Source organism: Urocampus carinirostris, chromosome 6, assembly GCF_059441175.1.
Source record: "Urocampus carinirostris isolate Australia breed hairy pipefish chromosome 6, RoL_Ucar_1.0, whole genome shotgun sequence".
Lineage (NCBI taxonomy): Eukaryota > Metazoa > Chordata > Actinopteri > Syngnathiformes > Syngnathidae > Urocampus > Urocampus carinirostris.
The window spans coordinates 14,846,695-14,871,577 of record NC_142354.1 but is presented as its reverse complement, the minus strand read 5'-3'; the positions used below and the strand labels follow the sequence as shown (position 1 = coordinate 14,871,577).

The window sequence follows — 24,883 nt, the reverse complement described above, 5'->3', positions numbered from 1 at the left end:
CGTACCACCAGGAGGCACAAAATATTCCGCACTGTCCCTTTGACTTACAGCGTTAAGGCCGCAGAGCTGATAGCTGGCCATGGTGACCAAAACGGTGACCAGTTGCCAGCGCACGGCACGAGTTTTCAGCAGCTGCAACATGGAAATTGCGTGGAGGGTTTCTTGAGCTCGGGCCTCGGCGTGGACCTCCTCCAGCTCCAGCGACACGTCTTTTTTCCCCAGGAATCTTTGAAAAGCTTGTTGAAGCACAAACACGGAGGAAAACTCATTAAATGCCTAAAAATAATAACAATTAAAGCTTCGGCCCAATGGCAGATAATGTTGCTGTTTTTAAGGTTTTTACTCAAAGATTTATAAACAGGAGTCAAAATTACATTGATTTCTCGGTGTAGGGTAGGAGTCAGCAACCCAAAATGTTGAAAGAGCCATATTGGACCAGAATAATGAAAAACAAATATGTCCGGAGCTGCCAAGATGAAAACCCTTATAATTTACTGAAATTTATATACTACACATGATTATGCAGTTTTTTGACATATTTTTTTTCTATAAGTTTAAACTTGAGTAAACATTCAAAGTAAGGAGAGAGGACATCAATGGATTTTTACTTGCAAGGAGGACAGGGGTGGAAGCCCTCAGATGAGGGGTTTTAACTCACGCTCCGTAGCCCCTCCTAAACACTTTATTCTTATTACCTCTTCAAGGTTACAAAAAGCAGATCAGCTCTAAATAGTTTTACTATTAAAGAAGGGCAAAATGATTGGTAAATGGTGACAATGATGTATATAGTGCATAATAATAAAAACAGCGACACTGTGCGTAATAGAATACTCAAAACAATGAACAGCGAGCTGCAATAATAAGCAACTGTTTCACAATAAAAGCAGGCAAAACAATAAACAGCCTTGGCAACCTAAGAACGGCAGCAGCACCCAAGCAAATATAACACACAACAAATGACTTACTCAACCTTATGATTATTTCTTTTGTGTGATAAAATGAGATTTATGTTCCATGTTATACAAATTTCATTAAATGACATGACGTGAAATGACCTAGATAAGCGTTTTCCTGTCACCCCTTCTGTTATGTCAATTGTTTTTAAAGCTGTTGATTTCAAATGCATTAGGACCTTTTATTTGAAGATCAGTGCGAAAAACTAAAAATATCAATTGTAGAGCATATAAGCCCAGCACCAAAATCACTACCACCTTCCCTTTTTTTTTCCATGTTATTTTTTTCCTTTTTTTTCCACAATCAAGAACTGATCAGTTACAGTTGCCCAGTTCAAACTTTGGAATGGATGGAACGACTGTGTCCCCTTTTGGACAGTTGCCGGACAGTTGGCTTTCTAACAAGTTTAGCAATTTCAAACACCGTCATCCGATACTGATGGTATCAGGTCTCTGAGACCACGCTCAAAGAAGCATGAACTGGTCGAGCGTCACTGGTCCATATAAAAAAAATTGGCTGAGTGATTGCCGTCCTCTCTTTTTTCCTGCCTGGCTGGTTCGTCTCACACAACGTCCGCGTGGGCCTGCACTCTGGCCTTGAGATCAGCACGTGGACCATACTTTGGGACCATCCGGAGCACAATACCAAAACCCCCCACGATGACGATTAAAGTGAAGGCTTCAAATTTAAATTCAACACAATACAGTGTTACCTCTAATTATGAATTTAATTAGTTCTGGGAGCAACCTGAAAACATCATAAGTAAGTATGCATTTTGTACGTAGATGTGCTAATCCGTTCAAACCCCCCGCAAAAGTACAGTATGACTTTAGAAAAAAACATAAAAGAGTATCAGAACATGTAACAAATACATGTTAAAACTAGTTTGCAAAACCAGAGGCAAAAAAATGTAAAAAAAAAATGAAGAAAAAAAGGAAATACTAAAAATATTAATTTACCTTTTTGCTAAAGCAGACTTTAGCTAAATTTTGACAATCCGATGGAGGCCCGACATAAATTCCACAAATTCCAAGACTTCATGAAATTTTGCTAAAATGTCTGATTGAATGATGGCTACGTGTTTCCGGAAACCCTCCTTCTCCTCGTCTGTGAACTCTGAACTGTGAGGTTGGCTCGAAGAGTATGCTGGGAGCCTACATGCGCCTCAGGTTGCCAGGCTGATTTGAACCGATAGCTAATTTGTTTTGGTTTGGGAAGGTCTGAGAGTGGCGGATATCAGTGCGTAATGTATTTTTTACTTTGTAACTGGAGGAAATCTTCGCAACAATATTTTCCCATTCAGGTACTTCACAACCTGAAATTTCTAGAGATATTCGTAAGTCGAGGTACCACTGTAGTCTCTCCATTGTAAGTCACAAGTTGTACATCCAGCGCTACAAGTACTTCAGGACATGTGCAGATTGAAGGCGGCATCTAATGCATATATTTTTTCTCAATAAATGAAAATGTAAGTCATTTTAAATAGCCTGTAAGTCCGGTCAAAAGAAAACTAGGAATTTATAGTCCATTTCCATAAGTCCTCAAGATGGTCAATTTAAATGTAGCCAAAGCCGCTAGGGAGCTAACCTACTTTCATTCCCTGAGGACGGAGCACGTATGGCAAAGTCATTTACAATACTTTATAAAAGAAGAAAAAAAAGAGATTTTTTTTTTTCAAGAGCCTCGGGTTCACAAAGGAGGGGGAACATTATGTACGGATAATAAAAACATGTCTTGCCCAGCAAGGGACAGACAACCATTGAAACCTCAAAGTCCACCAATTAACTTCATTAACATAATTAAAATGTGAATAATACTGAAAGAACTTCAAAAGGATGGAAATTTAAACCCAAAAACAAAGTCATTAGCAACCGTACTGTCTAAGAACCATAAATTAGACCTCCTCACCAGCAAAATCTTTTCGTAATGTCAACGACCCCCATTCAAATTAAATTATCAAGGAATAGGGAAAACACAGTGACCTTTATTTTAATACTAGGGTTGCATTCATAAGTAACATGATTTGCAGTGGAGTTGTATCGAGGAACTTAGTCAACGCAAAAAATTACCATGTCTTTCCAACTTTGTAGTGTAGTTTAATGGAAATAATTAAATAAGTACTGAAAAAACGGATACCAATTTTGGTATATTAAAAAAAGCAACATGCGTGGTTTAAGAAAGAAGCTCAAGATTATTTTTCCACAAGCCTTACTGGATTTTAAGCCATAGGTTTATTCTCATTTCAAGGCGACACACTTGGGGAAAAGTCCAGAACAGAAAAGTAACACATTGCGCCATGATTAAAACACTCATTTATAGACACATGTTGACATCGGTGTAGTGTTCTCTTTTGCGCCAGGGGGAAGCGCTGTCTTTTTGAAGAACTTAGCCGCATTGTTTAGGTTTCCGTCCACATCATTTTCAGCTTGCCAACGTCATCTTTTTAAAAAGAGTTGGGTAAAAAAAATAATATAACCCAATTTGGGTCTATAAAGGCCTAATCCACTACTCAGTTCAATACAACCCAACAAAAATCTGTCATTTTAGAAAAAACAACTCCAAAAGATTGCATTCTGTTTCAAACAGAAACAAACAATTACTAGCATTTTTTTGTTCGAGTGACAGAAAAATTGGGTCAAAATGACAACACCCTAAAATTGGGACAATCTTCTCAGAAATAACTCCTATAAAAATAACCTAATATTGATTGCACTCAACTTGCTTATATTTCATTATCTCTATATAGAGTTATGGAGTTGGGCCTCTGTCAAGCTGCTTGTGTGGCGCATGCAAGTACATGCCTTTTTTTGAGAGGCACTTCAATAGACTCTTTTTTTTTTCTTCATTTTCAGGGTTTGGTTGGCGTTTGGACTGTATTGGAAACAGCTCTTCTCTTACTTTCACCATTTTCATGCGACTGTGACGGAAAACCGTGAGGACGAACATGAAATGACTCTACACCTCCCCTCTCCTCCTTTCCTCAAGCCTAATGTGTTCCCAAGCCCGAAAACCTTGGTAAATGTAAGATCAATGCAGATAGGCGCAGTGTGGAAAAAAAATGAAGGCTCTTTGAACTCAGTAGGGCGTTGTTAACATAAGTATTCAACTTTTAAAGAACATCCTAAACGATGCGCCCAGCCTTTAAATGAAACAAATTAATTTCTAATGTGATTAATATATTTTTTTCTTAATTGTATGTATTTTTCTCTGGATGGACTTATATTCTAAAAAATCTACACAGGGGCCAGGAACCTGTGGCTCACGAGCCAGATATAGGGCTTGAATTTTTTTTTTTTTTTTAAATGCTAACTATTTCTAGATTTTATTTTGAAACTGCATAGTCTTGTATGCATAACCAACAAAGCACCAGAAGAAAAAGTTTGTACATACAGTTTACAGTCAAGGTGTCATACCAACAGACCCCCTTTTGGTTGTACGTCGCTAAGGAAGCCTTCGAATGGAAACACATTAAACAATCTATATTATCTTTTGAGACACTTCGTGATGAAAACCCACAGAAACAACTTTAAAGACCCCAAAACAACAGCCAAGCACACAGAGCAATTTGATTGGGTGAGGAGTGGGCAGAGCTATGTACAGAGTTCATGTACTCCTCTCTACCCAGCGTTGTCTGCACAGAAGGTGAGTACATCAGCATTCCTATTTGCAGTATTTGGTGACATTTTTACAAAAGATCTCTGCTTGCACCTTTGAAGAAACCATTATTTAAGAAAACAAATGAAGGTAACTGCAAAAGGAAGACAAGTTTAAAGTGGTATGCAGTATTTGTTAAAACGGGACAAAGGCTCTGGCATTATTCTTATTTCATGAATTTTGTTAAATCCTCTAATGTCACATAGTGAAATATAAGCGCTGAAAGATTTGATTTCGTCTGGAGAGCCGGTTTGGCGTTTTTCTGAAAGTCGTCTACAAAAATATGAAATAGCTATCTCAAAAAAAAAACAAATATTCTTGCTCCTATGCCTCTCAAAAAAGTAGAAACACATTCTTATTCAAAAAGGCTCAGAAAACCAAAGGTAGTCACAGTAAAAAGGAAAAACAGAACTACATCAACCACCATCTATATCAACCAAGCTCTATCAGATGGTAGAGCTTGCAATTCACTAAGCTTGTGATACCACGCAAGCAAAAATCGGGGATTTTTATGTGTTCTACTTTGGCGACCTGGTGACTGTGGTAGGAAGGATGTGAGGAGAATTTGCTGATTTTTCCAGCCACCCTTTGTTTTTTCCAAGGACTTTACATTGAATTTCAGGTTTTCTTAGAGTGTATGTTTCTTTAACCATTGGATGCATGACCTACCAGTACTCTTTCAATCCGTGGGATCAAAAATTAGCCGAGAAAAACAAAAATACTAATGGCATAATGTCAAAAACATGTTTTATAACGAATAGCCGGAATATGACAATGTTACAATTTTCTTATTTATTAAGATGTTGAAGAATAAAAACTCATGGGGTCATTTTTTACCCCCCCCAAAACATCTGGGGGTTATAGCACTTATTCCCAAATAGAGGGGCGCGGCAGCGTTTAACTTCGGGAAACTTTTTTTAGCTTTCACAGATTATAGTGTAATTTTACAAGTTCAAGTATTTCTAAACTGGTGGGTCGGGACCCAAAAGCAGGGGCAGGCCGTTATCGTGGCAAAATATTTTTACGAAGAAGAAGAAAACGAAGGGTCAATTACACTACTTAACTGTCGATGATAATGATAATGCCTTGCCCAATCTCTTCTACCTGTTCAGTCAATCTGAGCGTTTGAGAGGGACCGCATCTCATTCTATTGTGAATTTGTTGGTTTTATTTCCTTTTCTCTGCCCTTAATATTGGAGGCCAAGAAAGTTAGTGATAGGGGGAGGGAAAAGTGGAAAACAGTGAAAACAACGATCGAGTCAGAGAAGGAAACAATTGCAAAATACAAAATGGTGTACGAGTTTCTGCCATTGAAACACTCCTGCAAGGTACAGTGAATAGTTTAAATATGTTATATTTGTACGTCTTTACCAGTATATTGATTACATTTCTGTGGCTATTTTGAATTTATGGTTCATTTCCTATAATGTCCTCATTTATGGGGCTATTTTGAAGACGTTTTAGGGGGGTATCTTATATTCGATGTAGGCTTATATGCTAGTATGTACGGTACTTGATGTCGTTTGGGTTTTGCTTGTCATTTTTGTCTTTTGAAAAAGAGGGGAATTTGTTGTCTTTGAATTGTATTTTTTTCAGTTATGTTGCAGAAAACATCACATCACAGAAAGAACAACTGAAAAGAAAAAAGAGATGACAGCTTGAAGCCAAAGGCTTATAAGGGACCCGTCCCCAAAATAACTTAGGACGCTTCTTCAATCAGTCATACAAAAAAACGGTCATATCTTACATCCTTATAACAATAATTTCTTTATCCATTAAAAAAATGACAACATTTTTGAATCACGATAAACAGCGGACAGTATTTTACAGTCTCTATGTTATCCGTCTCACAAATTCCGGAGGAGTTTGAGGAAGCGACCCTTCTTGTGAGACCCCAGAAGAAATACCATCTTTGCTTTAAACTGCACAATCCTTTCCTCAGATAGAGTGAAGAAAATAAGTATTTGAACACCCTGCTATTTTGCTAATTCTCCCACTTAGAAACCATGGAGGGTTCTGAAATTTTCATCGTAGGTGCATGTCCGCTGTAAGAGAGATAAACTAAAAAGAAAAATCCAGAAATCACAGTACACTGTTTTTTTATCAGTGTGATATAGCTGCAAATAAGTATTTGAACCCCTAAGGAAATGATTTGCTATTACAGAGGTCAAGTTAGGGGTTAGGGTTAGGGTTAGGGTTAGGGCTTAAGGGTTAAGGGTTAAGGGTTAGGGTTAGGGTTAGGGTTAGGGTTAGGGTTAGGGTTAGGTTCAAGGTTAGGGTTTCCAGTTATTATCAAGCCTAGCTCGTGAGTGCGTTATGCGTGCGTTATTTACCTCTTTCAGCCGAAGCCTCGTCTCTTCTCTCAATCAGCAGGTAACGAGGACTCTCCGGGAGGAAGGGCAAAACACAAAGCTGCAGAACTGCAGGCAAGGCCAGGAAGGAAAATAAATATTTCCACCGGGACTCCTGTGGGCACAAATCAAGATGGGGGATGCGTTGGGATTAGAGTTTACGATCGATCAATACAAAGTCCTATCTGATGTTGTTTCTCATCTTTATTTTAACACGAATATGTTTCCGATCTCGAACGAGAACGTCCGGGAGAAAAACAGTGGCTTCCCTGTTTTTTTTGGCCCTGCGACCTGATCAAAGATGAGCGCAAGGAAATCAATGAGCGAGACTGACGGTTGGATCGACGAACGTTATTTTTGTTTTTTTCACAAGAGTAAACAAGGAGATAGTTCTTGAAGCACAAATATACTCGTCAAGTTATATTCATTTGTTAACCCCTAATCACAAAAAGTCTCAAAGGGCTGCCATGAAATGATGGTTATGACAGAGATACTACAATACTGAAACATAAATACTAGGACAGAAGTACTACCAAGGTACAACCACAGCAATGCTACAAAATACAACAAATACACCCTAGCAAATATCCTATTACAATTCTACAAAAAATACTGTAGAAATACTACTGTCAAGAACCGGAATAGGATCAGGACCCAAATGCGTGACGTTTCTCACACAAGCTTTTATTTTACGGGAAATGGGCAGTCATGCACGTTAGGCAGCAGTCTGGCTTGGAAAGACAGGAAACCAGAGACGAGATCGATACAAATTGTCCAACCAGATATCGGAAAGATGGGGTCGATACCGGACAGGACGGGATAGTATTGATATTGAAATTAAACAGGACAAACTAGAAGGCAACAAAAACTGGAGAGAATAATAAACAGGACAAAAATAGATGAGAACAAAACTGGAAACCGACATTAAACAGGGAAAAATAAATGGGAACAATACGTCCGGTGTTCCCGAAATACCAACAGGAAACAGGACCGAGTCAAAGCAGAGATATGATGGACTGAAAAGAGGGGACGGACAGGATTGGGTTCAAACAGTGACAGAGAGCCAATCAGAACCCACGGCGGTTGGCACCAAATGAGCGGGCACAGGTGATTGAAATCTGTAATCATGAGAACTACAAATTACTTCGAAATAAAACAACAGAAATACTATAAAAATAGAATTAACTCAATGTAATTCTTACACCATGTCAAGAGGAATATTTAGTCACGGTGGTGTTAACATTTACTCAAACCCTTTACATTTTTTTCAGAGCCATGCCACATATTTTAAGACTACCGGTATTTTTAAAAAAATATTGCTTTCAAAGCAATATATGTAGAGGAGCGTACCATGGATGCAGACATCCAACCAACCCCGACCACTCACCCAATCAATTAGGGTCCTGGGCTGGCGTTTTTTCTGTGGGTTTTTATCATAAAGTGTCTTAATAGTGAACATAGATTGTTTTATGAGCTTCCATACAAAGCGGGAGTCGGAAATCTATGGCCCACAAGCCATATATGGTTATTTTTATGAGTGCATATGGCTCGGAGATAAAATAGAGTACAACTTTTTGTTACGTTGTTTCTTGCAGCATTGAAAGTGAAACAAAAAGATATCTGCTTTCTCTCTTTATTTCTTGCTTTCTTTCGCCTTCTATATTTTTATCTAACTCTATTTCTCTCTCTCCCTTGCTCTCTCTCTCTCTCTCTCTCTCTCTCTCTCTCTCTCTCTGTCTGTGTGTCTTTCTCCCTTTCATGTACACACACACATATATATATATATATATATATATATATATATATATATATATATATATATATATATATATATATGTATATATATATATATATATATATATATATATATATATATATATATATATATATATATATATATATATATATATATATACACAGTGCATCCGGAAAGTATTCACAGCGCTTCACTTTTTCCACATTTTGTTATGTTACAGCCTCATTCCAAATTTTATTAATGTAATCTCTTGTCTCAAAATTCTACACAAAATACTCTATTATGACAATGTGAAAAAGTTTTTTTTTTTACTTTTTTTGAATTTATTAAAAATAGAAAACTAAGAAATCACATTTACATAAGTATTCACAGCCTTTGCCATGAAGCTCAAAATTGAGCTCAGGTGCATCTTTTTTCCACTGATCATCCTTGAGATCTTTCTACAGCTTAATTGGAGTCCACCTGCAGTAAATTCAGTTGATTGGACATGATTTGGAAAGGCACACACCTGTCTATATAAGGTCCCACAGTTGAGTGTGCATGTCAGAGCACAAACACCAAGCATGAAGTCAAAAGAACTGTCTGTAGACCTGCGAGACAGGATTGTCTTGAAGCACACATCTAGGGAAGGATACAGAAAAAAATTCTGCTGCTTTGAAGGTCCCAATTATTCGTAAATGGAAGACATTTGGAACCACCAGAACTCTTCCTAGAGCTGGCCGGCCTTCTAAACTGAGCAATCGGGAAGAAGGGCCTTAGTCAGGGAGGTGACCAAGAACCCGATGGTCACTCTGTCAGAGCTCCAGCGTTCCATTGTGGAGGGAGGAGAGCCTTCCAGAAGGACAACCATCTCTGCAGCAATCCACCAATCAGGCCTGTATGGTAGAGTGGCCAGACGAAAGCCAATCCTTAGTAAAAGGAACATGGAAGCCCGTCTGGAATTTGCCAAAAAGCACCTGAATGACTCTCAGACCATGAGAAACAAAATTCTCTGGTCTGATGAGACAAAGATTGAACTCTTTGGTGTGAATGCCAGGCGCCATGTTTGGAGGAAACCAGGCACCGCTCATCACCAGGCCAATACCATCCCTACAGTGAAGCATGGTGGTGGCAGCATCATGTTGTGGGGATATTTTTCAGCACCAGTAACTGGCAGACTAGTCAGGATAGAAGGAAAATGAATGCAGCAATATATATATAGATATCCTGGATGAAAACCTGCTCCAGAGCGCTCTTGACCTCAGGCTGGGGCGAAGGTTCATTTTTCAGCAGGACAACGACCCAAAGCACACAGCCAAGATCTCAAAAGATTGGCTTCAGAACCACTCCGTGAATGTCCTGGAGCGGCCCAGCCAGAGTCCAGACTTGAATCCGATCGAACATCTCTGGAGAGATCTGAAAATGGCTGTGCACAAATGTCTCCCATCCAACCTGATTTAGCTTGAGACTTATTGCAAAGAAGAATGGGCAAAACTGCCTAAAGATAGGTGTGCTAAACTTGTGGGATCATATTCAAAAAGACTTGGGGCTGTATTTGCTGCCAAAGGTGGATCAACAAAGTATTAAGCAAAGGCTGTGAATACTTATGTAAATGTGATTTCTTAGTTTTCTATTTTTAATAAATTCAAAAAAAGTTAAAAAAAACTTCTTCACATTGTCATAATGGAGTATTTTGTGTAGAATTTTGAGATAACAGATTAAATTAATACAATTTGGAATGAGGCTGTAACATAACAAAATGTGGAAAGAGTGAAGCGCTGTGAATACTTTCCGGATGCACTATATATATATATATATATATATATATATATATATATATATATATATATATATATATATATATATATATATATATATATATATATATATATATATATATATATATATATATATATATATATATATATATGGGACAGGACGAGTGCACTGCATTAAAGAGAGGATGACTTGTGAGATTTTGGGGAACAACCTTTTTCCCTCAGTTGGAGCATAAAGATAGGTCGTGGCTGGGTCTCTTTCTCTCTCTCTCTCTCTCTCTCTCTCTCTCTCTCTCTCTCTCTCTCTCTCTCTCTCAAGGACCCGAAGCACACAGCCAGCATATCAAGCATATTAAGGTTCTAGCCTGAATCCAATCGAATATCTTTGGAGGGACTCAAACTCCATGTTTCTCGGCAGCAGCCCATAATCCTGACTGATCTAGATAAGATCTTTGTGGAAGAGTGGGCCAAGATCCCTCCTGAAGTGTGCGCAAACCTGGTGAAAGACTACAGGAAATGTTTGATCTCTGTAATAGCAAACAAAGGCTACTGTACCAAATATTAACAGTCATTTTCTTAAGTCTTTAAATACTTATTTGCAGCTATATTAAAAATAAATCATGAAAAATCATGCATTGTGATTTATCGATTTTTCTTTTTAGTTTATCCGTCTCACAGTGGACATGCACCTATGTGTCATGATTACAGATGAAAATCAGAGCCCGCTCATTTGGCGCCAACCGCTGCGGGCTCTCATTGGCTCCCTGTCCCTATTTAAACCCAGTCCTGTCAATCCCCTGTTGTCAGTCTGTCTGCAAACCTCTGTTTTTACAAGCCTTTTTTCGACCCTGACTCCTACCTGTCCCGTTTTTTGCTCCTGTTTGTCTCCGACTACGACCCATTTTGATCCCGACCACATATGCTCTCCAGTCCCGACCTACGACCCATTTTTGATCCAGACAACGTCTACTCTCCCGTTCTGGCTTACTACTCGTTTCCGACCACACCTTATTCTCCCAGTCTCGGCTACCAACCAGTTTTTTTTCCGACCCGTACACCGCCATCGCTCACTACGGAAGATCCACTTCCATGTTTGGATCATAATCTGAGTGCGAGAGCGACTTGCTTCCCGTATCCAGCGAACACCGGATCGTGGGCGCAGTCCTTCCTCTTTCCTTCAATAAAACTCGTGAGAAACGTTACGCAATTGGGTTCTGTTTCTGTACTGGTCCTGACACTATGATTTCTTTCTACTTCCAATAATTTACCTGGTAATAACATAGTAACAACAAAGTAAGTAAAAGTTATTATTTTAGAAAAGCATATCAAACTAGGTGCCCTTTATACTAATAAGTAGCTAAAGGGAGTTTGCCAGTTGAAAAAGGTTGGAGACCCCTGGTGTAGAACCAGCTTGATCGTCAAGATTTTGGGGCAGAAAAGCTGTCAACTGGAAATTCTGTTATTACCTATAATTAATGATGATAACTAAAAGGGAAAGGATGATTCGACAGTGAGTGTCAAGATTATTGATTTGAATCACCTGTGCCCAATCCTTTTGCGCCAACTGCCTCGGACTCTGATTGGCTCTCTGTCCCTATTCAAACCCATTCCTATGTGTCCCTTTTTGTCAGTCCGTCTGCGAACCTCAGTTAACACTAGGCAAGCCTTTTCCGACCCTGGCTCCCACGTGTTTTTGCTGGCGTCTGTCCCCCGGCTTCGTCCCGTTTTTGATCCTGACCACGTCTACTCTCCCGTCCCGGCTTTCGACCTCTTTTTGCCCCAGACTACGTCTACTCTCCTTTCCTGGCTTACGACTCGCTTACGACCCCGACCACGTTTTTGCTCTCCTGTCCTGGCTACTGACCCGTTTTTCCGTTCCCGACACCGTCATCGCTCGCCACGGAAGATCCACTTCCGCGTTCAGAGCGACCTGCTTCCCGCGTCCAGCAATCACCAGATCGTGGGCACAACCCTTTCTCTTTCTTCCAATAAAATTTGTGAGAAACGTAACGCCAGTGGGTCCTGTCTCCGTTCTGGTCCCGACAGCGAGCATTGGAATTGGATGGATGAAACAATGCAAGCTTTTTGTGGGGGAGGTGAAGTAGTTTAACCAAGAAGTAGAGTTAAAAAAAAATCTTGTATCTCACAAGGAATGCATTTAAAATAAGAATTATGATAGAAATAGAGTTCCCTAATATAGAAATGTATCCATTTTTTTCTCCTGTCATTGTAATGAAGGGTTCACACACACTGTCACCACGGCACGCTACATACAATCCATTTTGAGCTTTCGCCATTATTCCCCCATCCTTATGTTGAATGAAACACAAATCCATCAGCCATTTGGCCACTATAATAAATGATGAGCAAAGGAACTGTTCATTCCCCGTTCGTACCCGCCGGTGCTTTTTGAGAGGTTGCTGCAAAAAATACAGATAGACAAACAAAGGTGGATTTATGAGCATAATGGAAGTCATTTACATTGTCCCTGGCGCTCTTTGAATCGTGTCTTGGAAGCTACATATTTATCATTTACAGCCCAGGAAATTCATGAGAGTGTGCAATGAGACATCCCATTTTCAAGGGATCATACATAAAAGAGAGGAAGAACATCCGAGTACTTTGGGAGAACGTATATGGATATTTTACCCCCCGTTACGAACCTATGTGATAGCAAGATGTACAAAAAGACTATGATCTATTTTGTGGGCGGGAATGCAGCAAACCCTAACCCTAACAAAAGCAGTTCCCTATCGTTATATTCACTGGCTATGTTTACATGCAATCGGATTTTTGGTCTACAGGGGTGTCAAACTCATTTTAACTCGGGGGCCACACGACAGAACAAACATTCTCTCGGGGACCGGTCTAGTAGATGAGAAAGAAAGAAAAAAGGGAGAAAGAAATAAGAGAAAGAGAGGGAGAGAAAAGAAGAGAGGGTGGGACAGAGAAAGAGAGAAAAATGGAGAGAAAAAGAGAGAGAGAGCGCGTGAAAAACAAAAGTGATAAAAAGAGAAATAGTGAGAGAGGGAGGAAAGAAAGAAATCCAAAAAGAAATAGAAAAAGGGGGACAAGGAGAGAAACAGAGAAAGGGAGAAGGGGAAAGCAAGAGAGAGAGATTGAAATAGATAACATAGACAGAAAACAGAGAGCAAAAGAAGGTAAAATGACACAGAGAGAAAGAGATAAAGAGGAACAAAGAAAGAGAAAAAGAAACAGGGAGAGTGAAAGAGAGAGCGATGGAGAGTGAGAGAAAAAGGGAGGAAGAGAGAGAGTGTGAGAGAGAGAGAAAGAGAGTGAAAGAGAGAGAAGGATAGAGAGTGAGAGAAAAGAGAGGGAGAGAGAGAGAATGAGAGAGTGAGAGAAAAAGGGGGAGGGAGAGAGAGAGAGAGGGAGAGTGAGAGAGAGAGCGTGAGAGAGATAGAGAAAGAGAGAGTGAAAGAGAGAGAGAGAGAGAGAGAGAAAGAGAAAGAGAGAGAGAGGGAGAGAGAGAGAGAGAGAGAGAGAGAGAGAGAAAAAGAAATACAAGTACAGCGTTAGTGAGAGGCACCTGGCTTTGGCAACATCAAGTGGACATATTTCAACCTGCAGCTCGTTTTTCCCTTGCGCTTCTCTGAGCGTTGTCTTGCGGGCCGGATTCAAATCCCTTAGCAGGCCTGATCCGCCCCATGGGCCGACTGTTTGACAACCTTGGTCTACATGCTTAGAGACATGCAGTTTGCGAGTGCAGTAGCCCCTCTACGTACGAAATTAAGGTGGTATCTAGAATTTATTGTATCTTGAGCAAATTTTTCCATAAGGAATAATTGAAAACCAATTAATCAGCTCTTGAGTTAACCCTATTTAGCTTCCTGATCAATCAATCTACATTCATATAGTACATATAGTAATTGAATATTGAAATTCAGTAATATGACAAATAAGATGATAATAATAAACAGTTACCTTAGACGCAGTCGGCAGTGGTAGCGTCTGGAAATTCGAGTAACTCGTGCTCTCTCGAGCGCCTCAATCCTTCACCGCTACATATTCACCTCCGGTAGCAATTGCTAATGTTCTCCATGGTAAGTGCTCATAATAAACTCACATTTTATTTTGTTAATATCATCATCTTTATCTTATTATTTCATTTTTAGGTTACATTTCTATTTGAATGTGACTTTAGCAATCAGGATGATTTGTTTGAAGGCAAATTCCGGGTTAAATTGGAGGATACGAGAAATTCTAGATACAAATTCATTCCAAGAATTAATCATTTTCATATGTAGAGGTGCTATCGCGATATCACGGGTAAAAAAAATCAATCCAATTTTAAAAACATTTATAATTGTAATAAGTTACACCTTTCATCGACAAAATATGGAGTTCTCCAATTTGTTACTGCAGCGTGAGCAACGTTGTCGTTAACGCTCTCATTCGCATTCCACCACTAGATGGCAGCGTATCCCAAAAAACACAATGCAGTTGGCTGTGTTTTACATAACACTGGTGACGTACGTTTCCTATCGGAATCACAGTCCGATTGACCCAAAAGATCGATAAAAGGCAACATTAAAAAAAAAAAAGACTACAATATCAATCTCCAGGCGCTGTTCGTGCTTTTGATTCCAGCACCAAGCTAAGACCGTCATTACATGCACAGCAGGGAACCGCAAACATGTCATCTCATTCAAACGCGTTTCGGATGCCGATCACAAAAGACTGTTTTCATTCAACATGCATAGACCAATCGTTTCAATTCAATGCTCTGTCCCTGAAGATGATGGATTTTTTAAAGTTTGTGCGTGAATATGAATAACTGAGAGATTGTGTGGCTCCTTATAATAATAATTGGATTCTGGTCAAATCATGTGATTAATGTTTGAGCCGATATTATTCGAAGGTACAAATGACTCTGGGTTTTGTGTCTTTTATCACAGGTTTAGATAGTGGATGCTTAGCGCTCGTAAAAATGATGAAATTAGAATTCGGACATGGATTTATTGGTGTTATAGCGTTCCTTGAGATTTTTTTTAGGTCCAAGAAAAGTAAGTATCTGTTTATAAGATGAATATATCATGTTTCTTTTAATGCTTTCACGATTTGTCAATTACCCTCACCTGCGCGGACTCTTTCAGCCCTAGCTGCCACTCGTCCCCTAATTAGCCCTCCTCCCATTTAAGCACGTCATTCTTAATCACTCCTGGTCAGTCCGTCAGTGGACTTCAGCGCATGCAAGGCAAGCACTTTTGACTCTGGTCCCTGTTTTGATCCCGACCTGTTCCCGTATCCTGTTTCCTGTATCGATCCTCAATCCACGCTTTGTTCTCCTGTCTCGGGTAACTGTATCCTGCCTGATTCCTTCCTCTGTTGCCTGTATCGATCCCCGATCCACGTTCCGTTCTCCTGTCCCGGCTATTCGTAACCTGCCTGATTCCATCCCCTGTTTCCTGTATCGATCCCCAAACCCGGATCCACGCTCCATTCTCCTGTCCCAGCTACCCGTAACCGGCCTGATTCTGTTCCCTGTTTCCTTTATCAATCCCCAATCCACGCTCTGTTCTCCTGTCCCGGCTACCCGTAACCTACCTGATTCTGTCCACTGTTTCCTGTATCGATCACCGATCAACGCTCTGTTCTCCTGTCCCGACTACCTGTAACCTGCCTGATTCCGTCCCCTGTTTCCTGTATCGATCCCCGACAACGCCGTTCTCCCGTCCTGGCTACCCGACCTTTTCTGATCCACGATCACGCTTCGTTCTCCCATCCCAGCTACCCGACTTGTTCCAATCCACGATCACACTTCGTTTTCCTTTCCCGGCCAGTGGGGTCACTAAGATGCTGGCCTGTTTTTGTTCAAGGTTGTAGAAAAGGCTGTTCTGCTATTGGTTTGCATCACCTTTTCTTAAAATACCGATATGCCAGTTGCTGAACTACCGCCCTCAATGCCTTTCTCTTCTTTCAGTTCAGATTCAAGATTTAAGATTGAAAGTGTTTATTGTCGTATGCACAGGAAATGACCACAATTCCCTGCATAATGAAATTCTTACTTTGCTGTCAACACAGTTGCCAGCGTAGTAAAACCAAGAAACTATATACATGTATACATAAAAGAATATTACGAATATTAAAAAGATAAAAATACAAGATTAACTCTAAATCTCCAGTGTTTTCTAAAAATGTTGCGAGTAGATGCGAAACAATAACATACTTTTTGTACCATATGTATCTGCTATGGGTCCTAAGATGTGATGCTAAAAGTAGAAGCAAAAACATGACAACAATGGAAATAAAGCTTGTGATTATCAATCTGTTTCATTTTCAATACATCGTTGCCGTATCCTCCCCCTCCCTGCATCCACCCACTACTACATCATACCAGCACAAATCACGTCAAACCTATATTATATATATTGTTATGTTTTTAATGTATTTCAATCATAAGGACTTCATAGTATTACACATTGGTAGTACTTACTATATATCATCTTCCTGTTTCAACGTTTTTTTCTGGGATACTGGGGATTCGGAACGCATTAACTAACTACCATGGGTTTCTATCAACCGCTATTCGGCAGTTTCACTTAGCTATCCCCACTTTAGAACTAATTTTATATTCAAGGGGTCTTTTTTTTTTTTTTTTAAACATGGTACAGTGGTACCTTTTCATACGTGTTTAATTCGTTCCTGAACCAAACTCGATATCCCGATATGCAATAATTCAAATCTCATTGGTCCGTTCCGGACCCCCCAAAAGCATTACAGTTAACCCTAAGTTAGCTCCAGGGTTAAGTAGGGTTACATTAACTTGATTACTTTCAATTACTTTTGGATTACTCCAATACCAAATATGCTAATAAAATTCAAAAGAAACTAAATATGAATAAAATTACAACATTTTGTGCAGGCTTGGGGAGTAATGGAACACGTGGAACGGCAAAAATGATGTTGGCAAACTGTTTGGATTTATTTTCATTTTGTTTCTGTCGCATTTTATGTTAGTTTTGCCGGAGATAAAAGTGATCAAAGCCAGGACAGAAAGCTTACCACGTGTTGTGAGTCATAATTTTATTATTTTCTCTGTTTTTTGTTCCCGTCTAGTTTGTCCTGTTTAATTTCGATCCTGTCTGTCCCGTCCTGTCTGATATCGACCCCATCTGTCCGATATCTGCTCGGGCAATTGGTATCCATCTCGTCGGTCTCTGGCTTCCTGTCTTTCCACGCCAGACCGTTGCCTAATGCGCATGACTGCCCCATTTCCCCTAAAATAAAAGCTGGTGTGAGAAACGTCACGCAATTGGGTCCTGATCCTGTTCCGGTTCTTGACACTCATAACTAAAGTCAATGGAACTTTCTGTTTTTATCCATCACTTTCTTGTGCCTTTTCATCCGTACTCGCAACACTTTTACTTTGAAATTGAAAGGGTGCATGAAAATTAATTTATCTGAGTTACAGTTGACGATAGGCTGAGTTAGAAACATCACATCAAACACATAAACAAGGTAAAACAACTACTGGATCATAAATCACTCTACACACTTGACTGTTCACTTGTCCTGCCATACGTACAATACTGCGCTGAGGTTTGGATAAATAACTATAAAACCTCACTAGTTCTACCGCAGAAAAGAGTAGTAAGGATTATTCATCGAGTCAACTCATTGGAAGACACTAGTCCACTTTTTATACAATCAAAACTGTTGAAATTTCCTGACATTGTATCACATCAAACAGCAATTATCATGTATAAGTTTATATACATGTAGGATTGTATACATTTGTATGCTTGTATGTGTCACGACCAGAACAGACGGTAGTCCCTAACGCGTAACGTTTCACACCAAGCTTTATTGCAGAAGCGAAGAAGTCAGGCGCAGGAAAAAAAGAGGCAATTCGGCAATTGCTGGGCAAGAGAAGCTGGAAGCCCACAAGGTCAGAGCATGGTCGGCGGGCGGAAACGAGTCGAGCAGCCGGGAGCGGCGCTCGGAGCGTGGTCGGTGGGCAACAACAAGTCGGGCAGCCGGGACGGGAGATTGGAGCATGGTCAGAGATCGGAACAAGTCAGGTAATCGGAGAAGCCGGGGACAGGGGATCGATACAGTATATAGGATACAGGATAATGGGGCTTGGATCAGGGATCGATACAGGACACTGGATAAAGGATACCGGATATAGTATAACGGAGCTTGGATCAGGGATCGATAAAGGATATAGGATACAGGATACAGGACGGGTCGGGAACAGCACGGGAGCCAGAGTCAAAAATGCTTGCCTTGCAAGTGCAGAGTTTTGTTGACAGACTGACAAAGGGTGAATGGAAGCGTTGAGTTTAAATAGGAGGGGAACCAATCAGGAAACGAGCAGCAGATAGTGCCAAATGAGCGGGCACAGGTGAGGGCAATGGGCAATGATGACAGTATGTCAGTGTGTATATTTCTATTTGTTTTGTTTTTGTAAAGGGGTGAGAGCTAATAAGCTATGCTTCTTCTCACTCCTTTCAGAATGTCTTTCGTTTTCTATTTGTCTTGATTACTGATGCGAGGCACCTAAACCTGCTCCTTTGGCGCCAACTGCCTCGGACGCTGATTGGCTACCTGTCACTTTTTATACCCCTGTCTTCATGTCACCGGTTGTCAGTCCATCTGCGAATCTCAGCTTACGCTAGGCAAGCTTTTCAACCCTTACTCTCTCCTGTTCTGATTCCCGTATGTTTCCCGGCTCCAACCCCTTTTCTGATCTCGACTACGATTTTGCTCCCCCGTCCAGGCTACTGATCAGTTTTTTTCCACTCTCGAGACCCCAACGCTCGCCACAGAAATACCTCTTCCACGTCTGAACAACCTGCTCCCCGCAACCAGCGATCTATGGATCGTGTGTACTATCCTTTCCCTTCTTCCAAATAACACTAAGAGAAACGCACGCGAATGGGTCCTGTCTCCGTTCTCGTCCTGACACTATTACTTCATTTTGTGATTTATGTTGCTTCCTCGTTTTTCTTTTTTCCATTTTTACACGCATTCATTTCCCTAAATTGTTTTGACAATGATCAGGAAGCCTTGCACTGCGTGTGATGCATATTCAGAATACATAAATGACGACAACAACAACTTTCTAAAAGTCTTTTTCAAGAAAAACCTATCCAAGAACACAGAAAATCAGGAAAGGGGCAAATGTTGTGACGCACTTAATCACAAGGAGTCTCAAAGAGCTGCACGGACCACAGATTATTGCAAACCACAGAGTATTATGACGCCATCCCCTGATCTAAAACCTACATGAGGGCAAATAATCCACAAATATTGTCAACACAAAATATAGGCTATTTGTATGCTATAGAATAGAAGTGTGTTTTAAGCTTAGATTTAAACATTTCCACTAAGGTTGAAGATCGAATCTCAGGGGGCAAAAGCATTCCACAGCACCGGGGCCCGAATGGAGAACGCTCTCGAACCTGCGGATCTCTTCTTGGCTCTTGGGATTATCGTATGATTATTGATCCCACCATCACTAACAATGAATTTAAGTCAAGTAAACATGAATAGCTCTTTAGGAGCCAGAAGAGTCGACTATTTTAGTGAGCTAAGCCAAAAAAGCCAGTTCTCTGAAAAGTCGGAATTCCAGTCTCTACAAAACACCATAATCTATGTAACTTAATTTATTAAACTAACTTTGTAGTGTTGACTGCTGATTGTTATTTTATAATATTGTTTACTGTTTATTTTATTGCACTTCAACTGTAGGATACGTCTGATCCTGTTATATATAAAAGATTCTACAACACGACTACTTGACTGTTCTTTTATATTCACCTGACTCAAATACTGCTCAGAAAATGTGAAATTATTTGACATACAACAACTTTTTAAAGTAACGGAAAAGATTACAATCCCTGGTAATTAGTTCCTTTTACAAAAGAGTATCTCAAAGCGCAACACATTGCGACTAGAGAGAAAAATATAGATATAAAGCTGTAGAGAGAGAGAGATAGAGCTAAATAGATAGTTAGATACGTTATTTATCCCCGTAAAATTAGAATTTCCAGCAACATCTTCATGTTAAGAATAAAATACGAGATATAGAATACAAAACTACCCAGTATAACATGGAGAATAAAAAACATTTAAATAATGTTCCCAAAACAAACACTGTAATAAAACTAAAGCAAAAGATTTGATTGTTATATGTCAAAGTGTCCTTGGGCAAGACACTGAATCCACATTGCCCCTGATCGCAGAAGGTTGCCTTGAATGGCTGACCCTGCTATCGGTTAGTTAGTGTGTGAAAGGGAAAAGTGTGAAGCATATTGTAAAGCGCTTTGGGAGGTCTTTAGTGACTTGAAAATTGCCGTATAAATGCAGACCATTTACTTTTTGTAAAAAGGAGTGAGTAACTATATCTAGTTACTTTTTTAAAGTTACGTGTCTCACACTGGTGAACACAATACAGTGACGTCTAGTGACAAATTAATACACACTGTCACTTTAAAATGTCCAAAAAGAAAGATAAATTTACTCAGAGGTAAGTGTGTACGCTCTTATTCTGAGATTGAATATAGCCCGGGGGATAAAAAGACTTCTTTCTTTTAGCCTGGAATGCCAGAACGGAACAAAAGTGCAAGCACATTTAAAAGCAGCTTTCCAAAAAATGAGGCGGATGAAAAATAGCTCGTAGGTGTGATGGGTAACCTGAAAAAGGAATGTCAGGAGGACCGCCCAGGTAAGTCCTCATTACAAGCAAATACCCCAGCGAGAAAAAGAAAAACCAGACTTTAGCTAGCCATTAATTGAAAATCTTTAATTCAACAGGGAGATTTGACACGTAATTGGCTGTCACTCCCTTGGAGCCGTATGCAGTCTCATGCATGATGGATTACAGTGTGCACCGCGGTAATTATCAGATACAAGCTGGTATAAACAACGAGGGCCCGATTAATTGGCGGGGTGTTTATTCTGTTATTTCTTTTACATCTCTGATGAGTCAATTTGAGACTCATTAGTTTATGTTGCTGGTCGCCCTTCGTTTATGCTCTTTGGGGGATTCAAACTTTTGGGGATTTTCTAGGAAACTTAACAATGAGAAACATAACTTGTACCTGAGCTGGTTAATGCTCGGTTGAGTTAACCCTAAGGTGAGAAGCTTTACTAGGCTCTTTGCTGCTACCTAGTGGCTCCCTGGCGCTTTTTCAAAAATGTTTGATAATGCAAAATTATATGCGACAAACGCACATATTTGTCAAGACCAGAACAGAGACAGGACCCACTTGCATACGTTTATCTCAGTTTTATTAGGAAGAAGGGAAACGATAGCACACACGATCCGGTGATCGTTGGTCGCGGGAAGCAGGTCGCTCTGAAAGCGGAAGTGGCGAGCGATGGCGGTGTCGGGAGCAGAAAAACATATCTGTAGCCGGGACAGGAGAGCAAAAAAACGTGGTCAAGATCAGCAGCGAGTCAAAAGCTAGGAGAGAAGAGTATACATGGTCAAGATCAAAAAACGGGTCGAAGCCGGATATCAGACGGGGCCAAAACAGGAGTGAGTCAGGGTCGAAAAGCTTGCCTAGAGTAAACTGAGGTTAGCAGATGGAATGACAACATGTGACAGATAGGCGAGGGTTTAAATAGTGACAGGGAGCCAATCATATTTCTGGGTTTGAATTCACAGACGTGGTCAAAAGGCTCCTTGGTGGCAAGGCCCCAGGGGTTGATGACATCCGCCCGCAGTTCATTAAGGTTCTGGACTTTGGGGGCATGTCATAGTTAACACGCCTCTGCTACATTGCGTAGATCGGGGACAGTGCCTCTGGATTGGCAGACCGGGGTGGTGATTTCCCTTTTCAAGAAGGGGGACCGGAGAGTGTGTTCCAACTACAGGGGAATCACACTTCTCAGCCTCCCTGGTAAGGCCTATTCATGGGTACTGGAGAAAAAGGTCTCCCAGGAAGTCAAATCTCAGATTCAATAGGCGCGGTTTGCTTTTCGTCTCTGCCGTGGAACAGTGGACCAACTCTACACTCGCTGCAGGGTGCATGGAAGTTTGCCTACATGTGTTTTGTGGACTTGGAGAAGGCATTCGACCGTGTTCCTCAGGGAGCCCTGTGGTGGGTGCTTCGGGAGTATGGAGTACTGCACAGTCTTATCTGGCTGTGCGGTCCCTGTATGCACTTTGCCAGAGTCTGGTCCGCATTGCTGGCAGTAGGTCGTTTCCAGAGGGAGTTGGACTCCGCCAGGGCTGCCCTTTGTCACCGATTCTGTTCATAACTTTTTCAGACAGAATTTCTTGGCGCAGCCTTGGTGGAGAAGGAGTCCACTTTGGGGGCCTCAGTATGGCATCTCTGCTTTTTGCTGATGATGTGGTGCTGTTTTCTTCCTCAGGCTTTGATCTTCCCTCTCACTGGAGCGATTTGCAGCCAGGTGTGAAGCGGTAGGGAGGAGGATCAGCACCTTTAAGTCTGAGACCATGGTACTCAGTCGGAAAAGGGTGGCATGATCTTTGCTGGTTGGGGATGAGATCTTGCTCCAAGTGGAGGAGTCCAGTGGAGAATGCTTTTGATGGACCAATTACGATTGCTGTTTTTTCCATGCTAAAAACTAGCTTAATTAAAACCTAGCCGAAAACATTTTTGCTGAAAACTGGCATTGCATAAATTGGCTTCGTGTTCTACTCTAAAAACTAGTGTCTTAAGCACGAAAGCTATTCTGTGCAGAAAAACAGCATAATGTTTTCAATAATGTGACTCCTTTGAAACTTAGGCCCCCAAAAATGTGTTGTATAAATTTCCCTTAAACCCAATTATTGGAATTAGAATCGTCTTGTCATTGAAAACAACCTAGCGAACATCGTTCATAAGATCAAACATGGTACTCCAGAACAAACATGTATGAAGACTTAACCTCTTGGATGCATAATTGGAGTCATGAATGACCCAACTGGTTGTTATAAAAGGTAAGATTGGGCCTAAAAAAATTCCAGTCCGACCCTACCCAAACCACGGGTACTTAAACATGATCCAGCCCAAACCCGAACTTGATTTGAGGGACTTAACCCGAAGTTAACCCAAAGCTTTACGACGTGTGCGTTTCGGTTGAAAAACTCTGTGTTTACTTCGGGCCAAATGCCTCAAATCAAGTGTGCAAATGAACACTTAGGCGCCAAAGTACACATTTCAGCAAAGTGCAGCAAAATGAAACGGAACAAAATGGCACTGAAAAGAAAATCATATTATGCAGGTTACCAAATGCAAATAGTGACACATTTGGCTGAAAAGCAAAACGTTTATAAAAAATTGTAAACTATTGTCAAGAAGTGGAAATTACTTCTGACTTAAGAGACGTAGAGGTGGAAAAAGGAGGCGGCGCATCTACCGTGAAACCACAAATGGAAATGTTGTGATTTGGAGTTCATCATGTTCTTTGTGATAGTATCACGGTTGCCATGGCGCCCAATTGGCTTTGCCCGTGTGGCGCCATCTGCAGCTTGTTGACAGATTGGCTTCCCCACTATTTAAACCATGTCCTATCAATCCCCTGTTGTCAGTCTGTCTGCGAATCTTCGTGTATACTAAGGCAAGTCTTTCTTTTGACCCCTGACTCCTGCCTGTGCCGTTTTTGCTACCGTTTGTATCCGGCCACGACCCGTTTTGATTGACCACGTCTGCTCTCCCATCCCGACTTTTTGATCCCGACCACATCTACTCTCCCGTTCTGGCTTACGATTCATTTCCAACCCCGACCAGGTTTTTGGTCTCCAGTCCCGGCTACTGACCAGTTTTCCCGTCCCTGACACCGACATCGCCATCACTTCCGTGTTCGGCTCACAAGCGAGCAACCCACTTCCCGCGTCCAGCGAACATCGGATCGTGGGCGCAGCCCTTCCTCGTTTCTTCAATAAAAATTGTGGTAAACGTTACGCGAGTGGGTCCTGTTTCTGTTCTGGTCCTGACAGCAGATGACACAAAAACAGTCATTTAAATAATTACTTGAGTAAAAGTAAGTGCATTGTTGTTATTTTTTAAATCTAACTCATTTATCTTCAGAAAAAATGCAAATTTATGACTATGTTTAATGAGGAATCACATTCAACAGATAGCAGGTGGATTTTTTTCCTGATTTTTAATTTCACAAATACAATATCAATCAGGATACTGCATTTAGAATAGGAGGGGGCATACGGAACATTTCATTGAACATGTTTGTTGTTGCCTTAACATAAATATCTTCACCACGGGGGAGATCAAACATATTTACAGGAGCTTATTGAGCCCATATTGAAAATGTCATCTCAGTTTTACACCTATTCAATGCATGACCAAAGCATCACCGGCGAGGATTAATGTCGATCCTGCTGTAAATTCAGCGCGACGTGGAATGCTTGATCGCACCAAAAATAAAATCATATTCTGCAGATTGCGAGCTGCAAATAGTGAACTATTTGA

The 24,883-nt window shown here is 40.6% G+C and overlaps 1 protein-coding gene across 1 annotated transcript in view; it reads right to left on the bottom strand.

The window, feature by feature from the left end:
- Nucleotides 1–24,883, bottom strand: part of slc2a9l2 (solute carrier family 2 member 9, like 2) — a 167,521-nt gene that overhangs the window by 94,847 nt on the left and 47,791 nt on the right. The window contains exons 7-8 of the mRNA XM_088338018.1: nt 6,942–7,074; nt 49–236 (exon numbers count right to left, since the gene is read on the bottom strand). Of these exons, the coding sequence (XP_088194144.1) occupies nt 49–236; nt 6,942–7,074 (321 nt within the window). The remainder of the gene's footprint in view (nt 1–48; nt 237–6,941; nt 7,075–24,883) is intronic.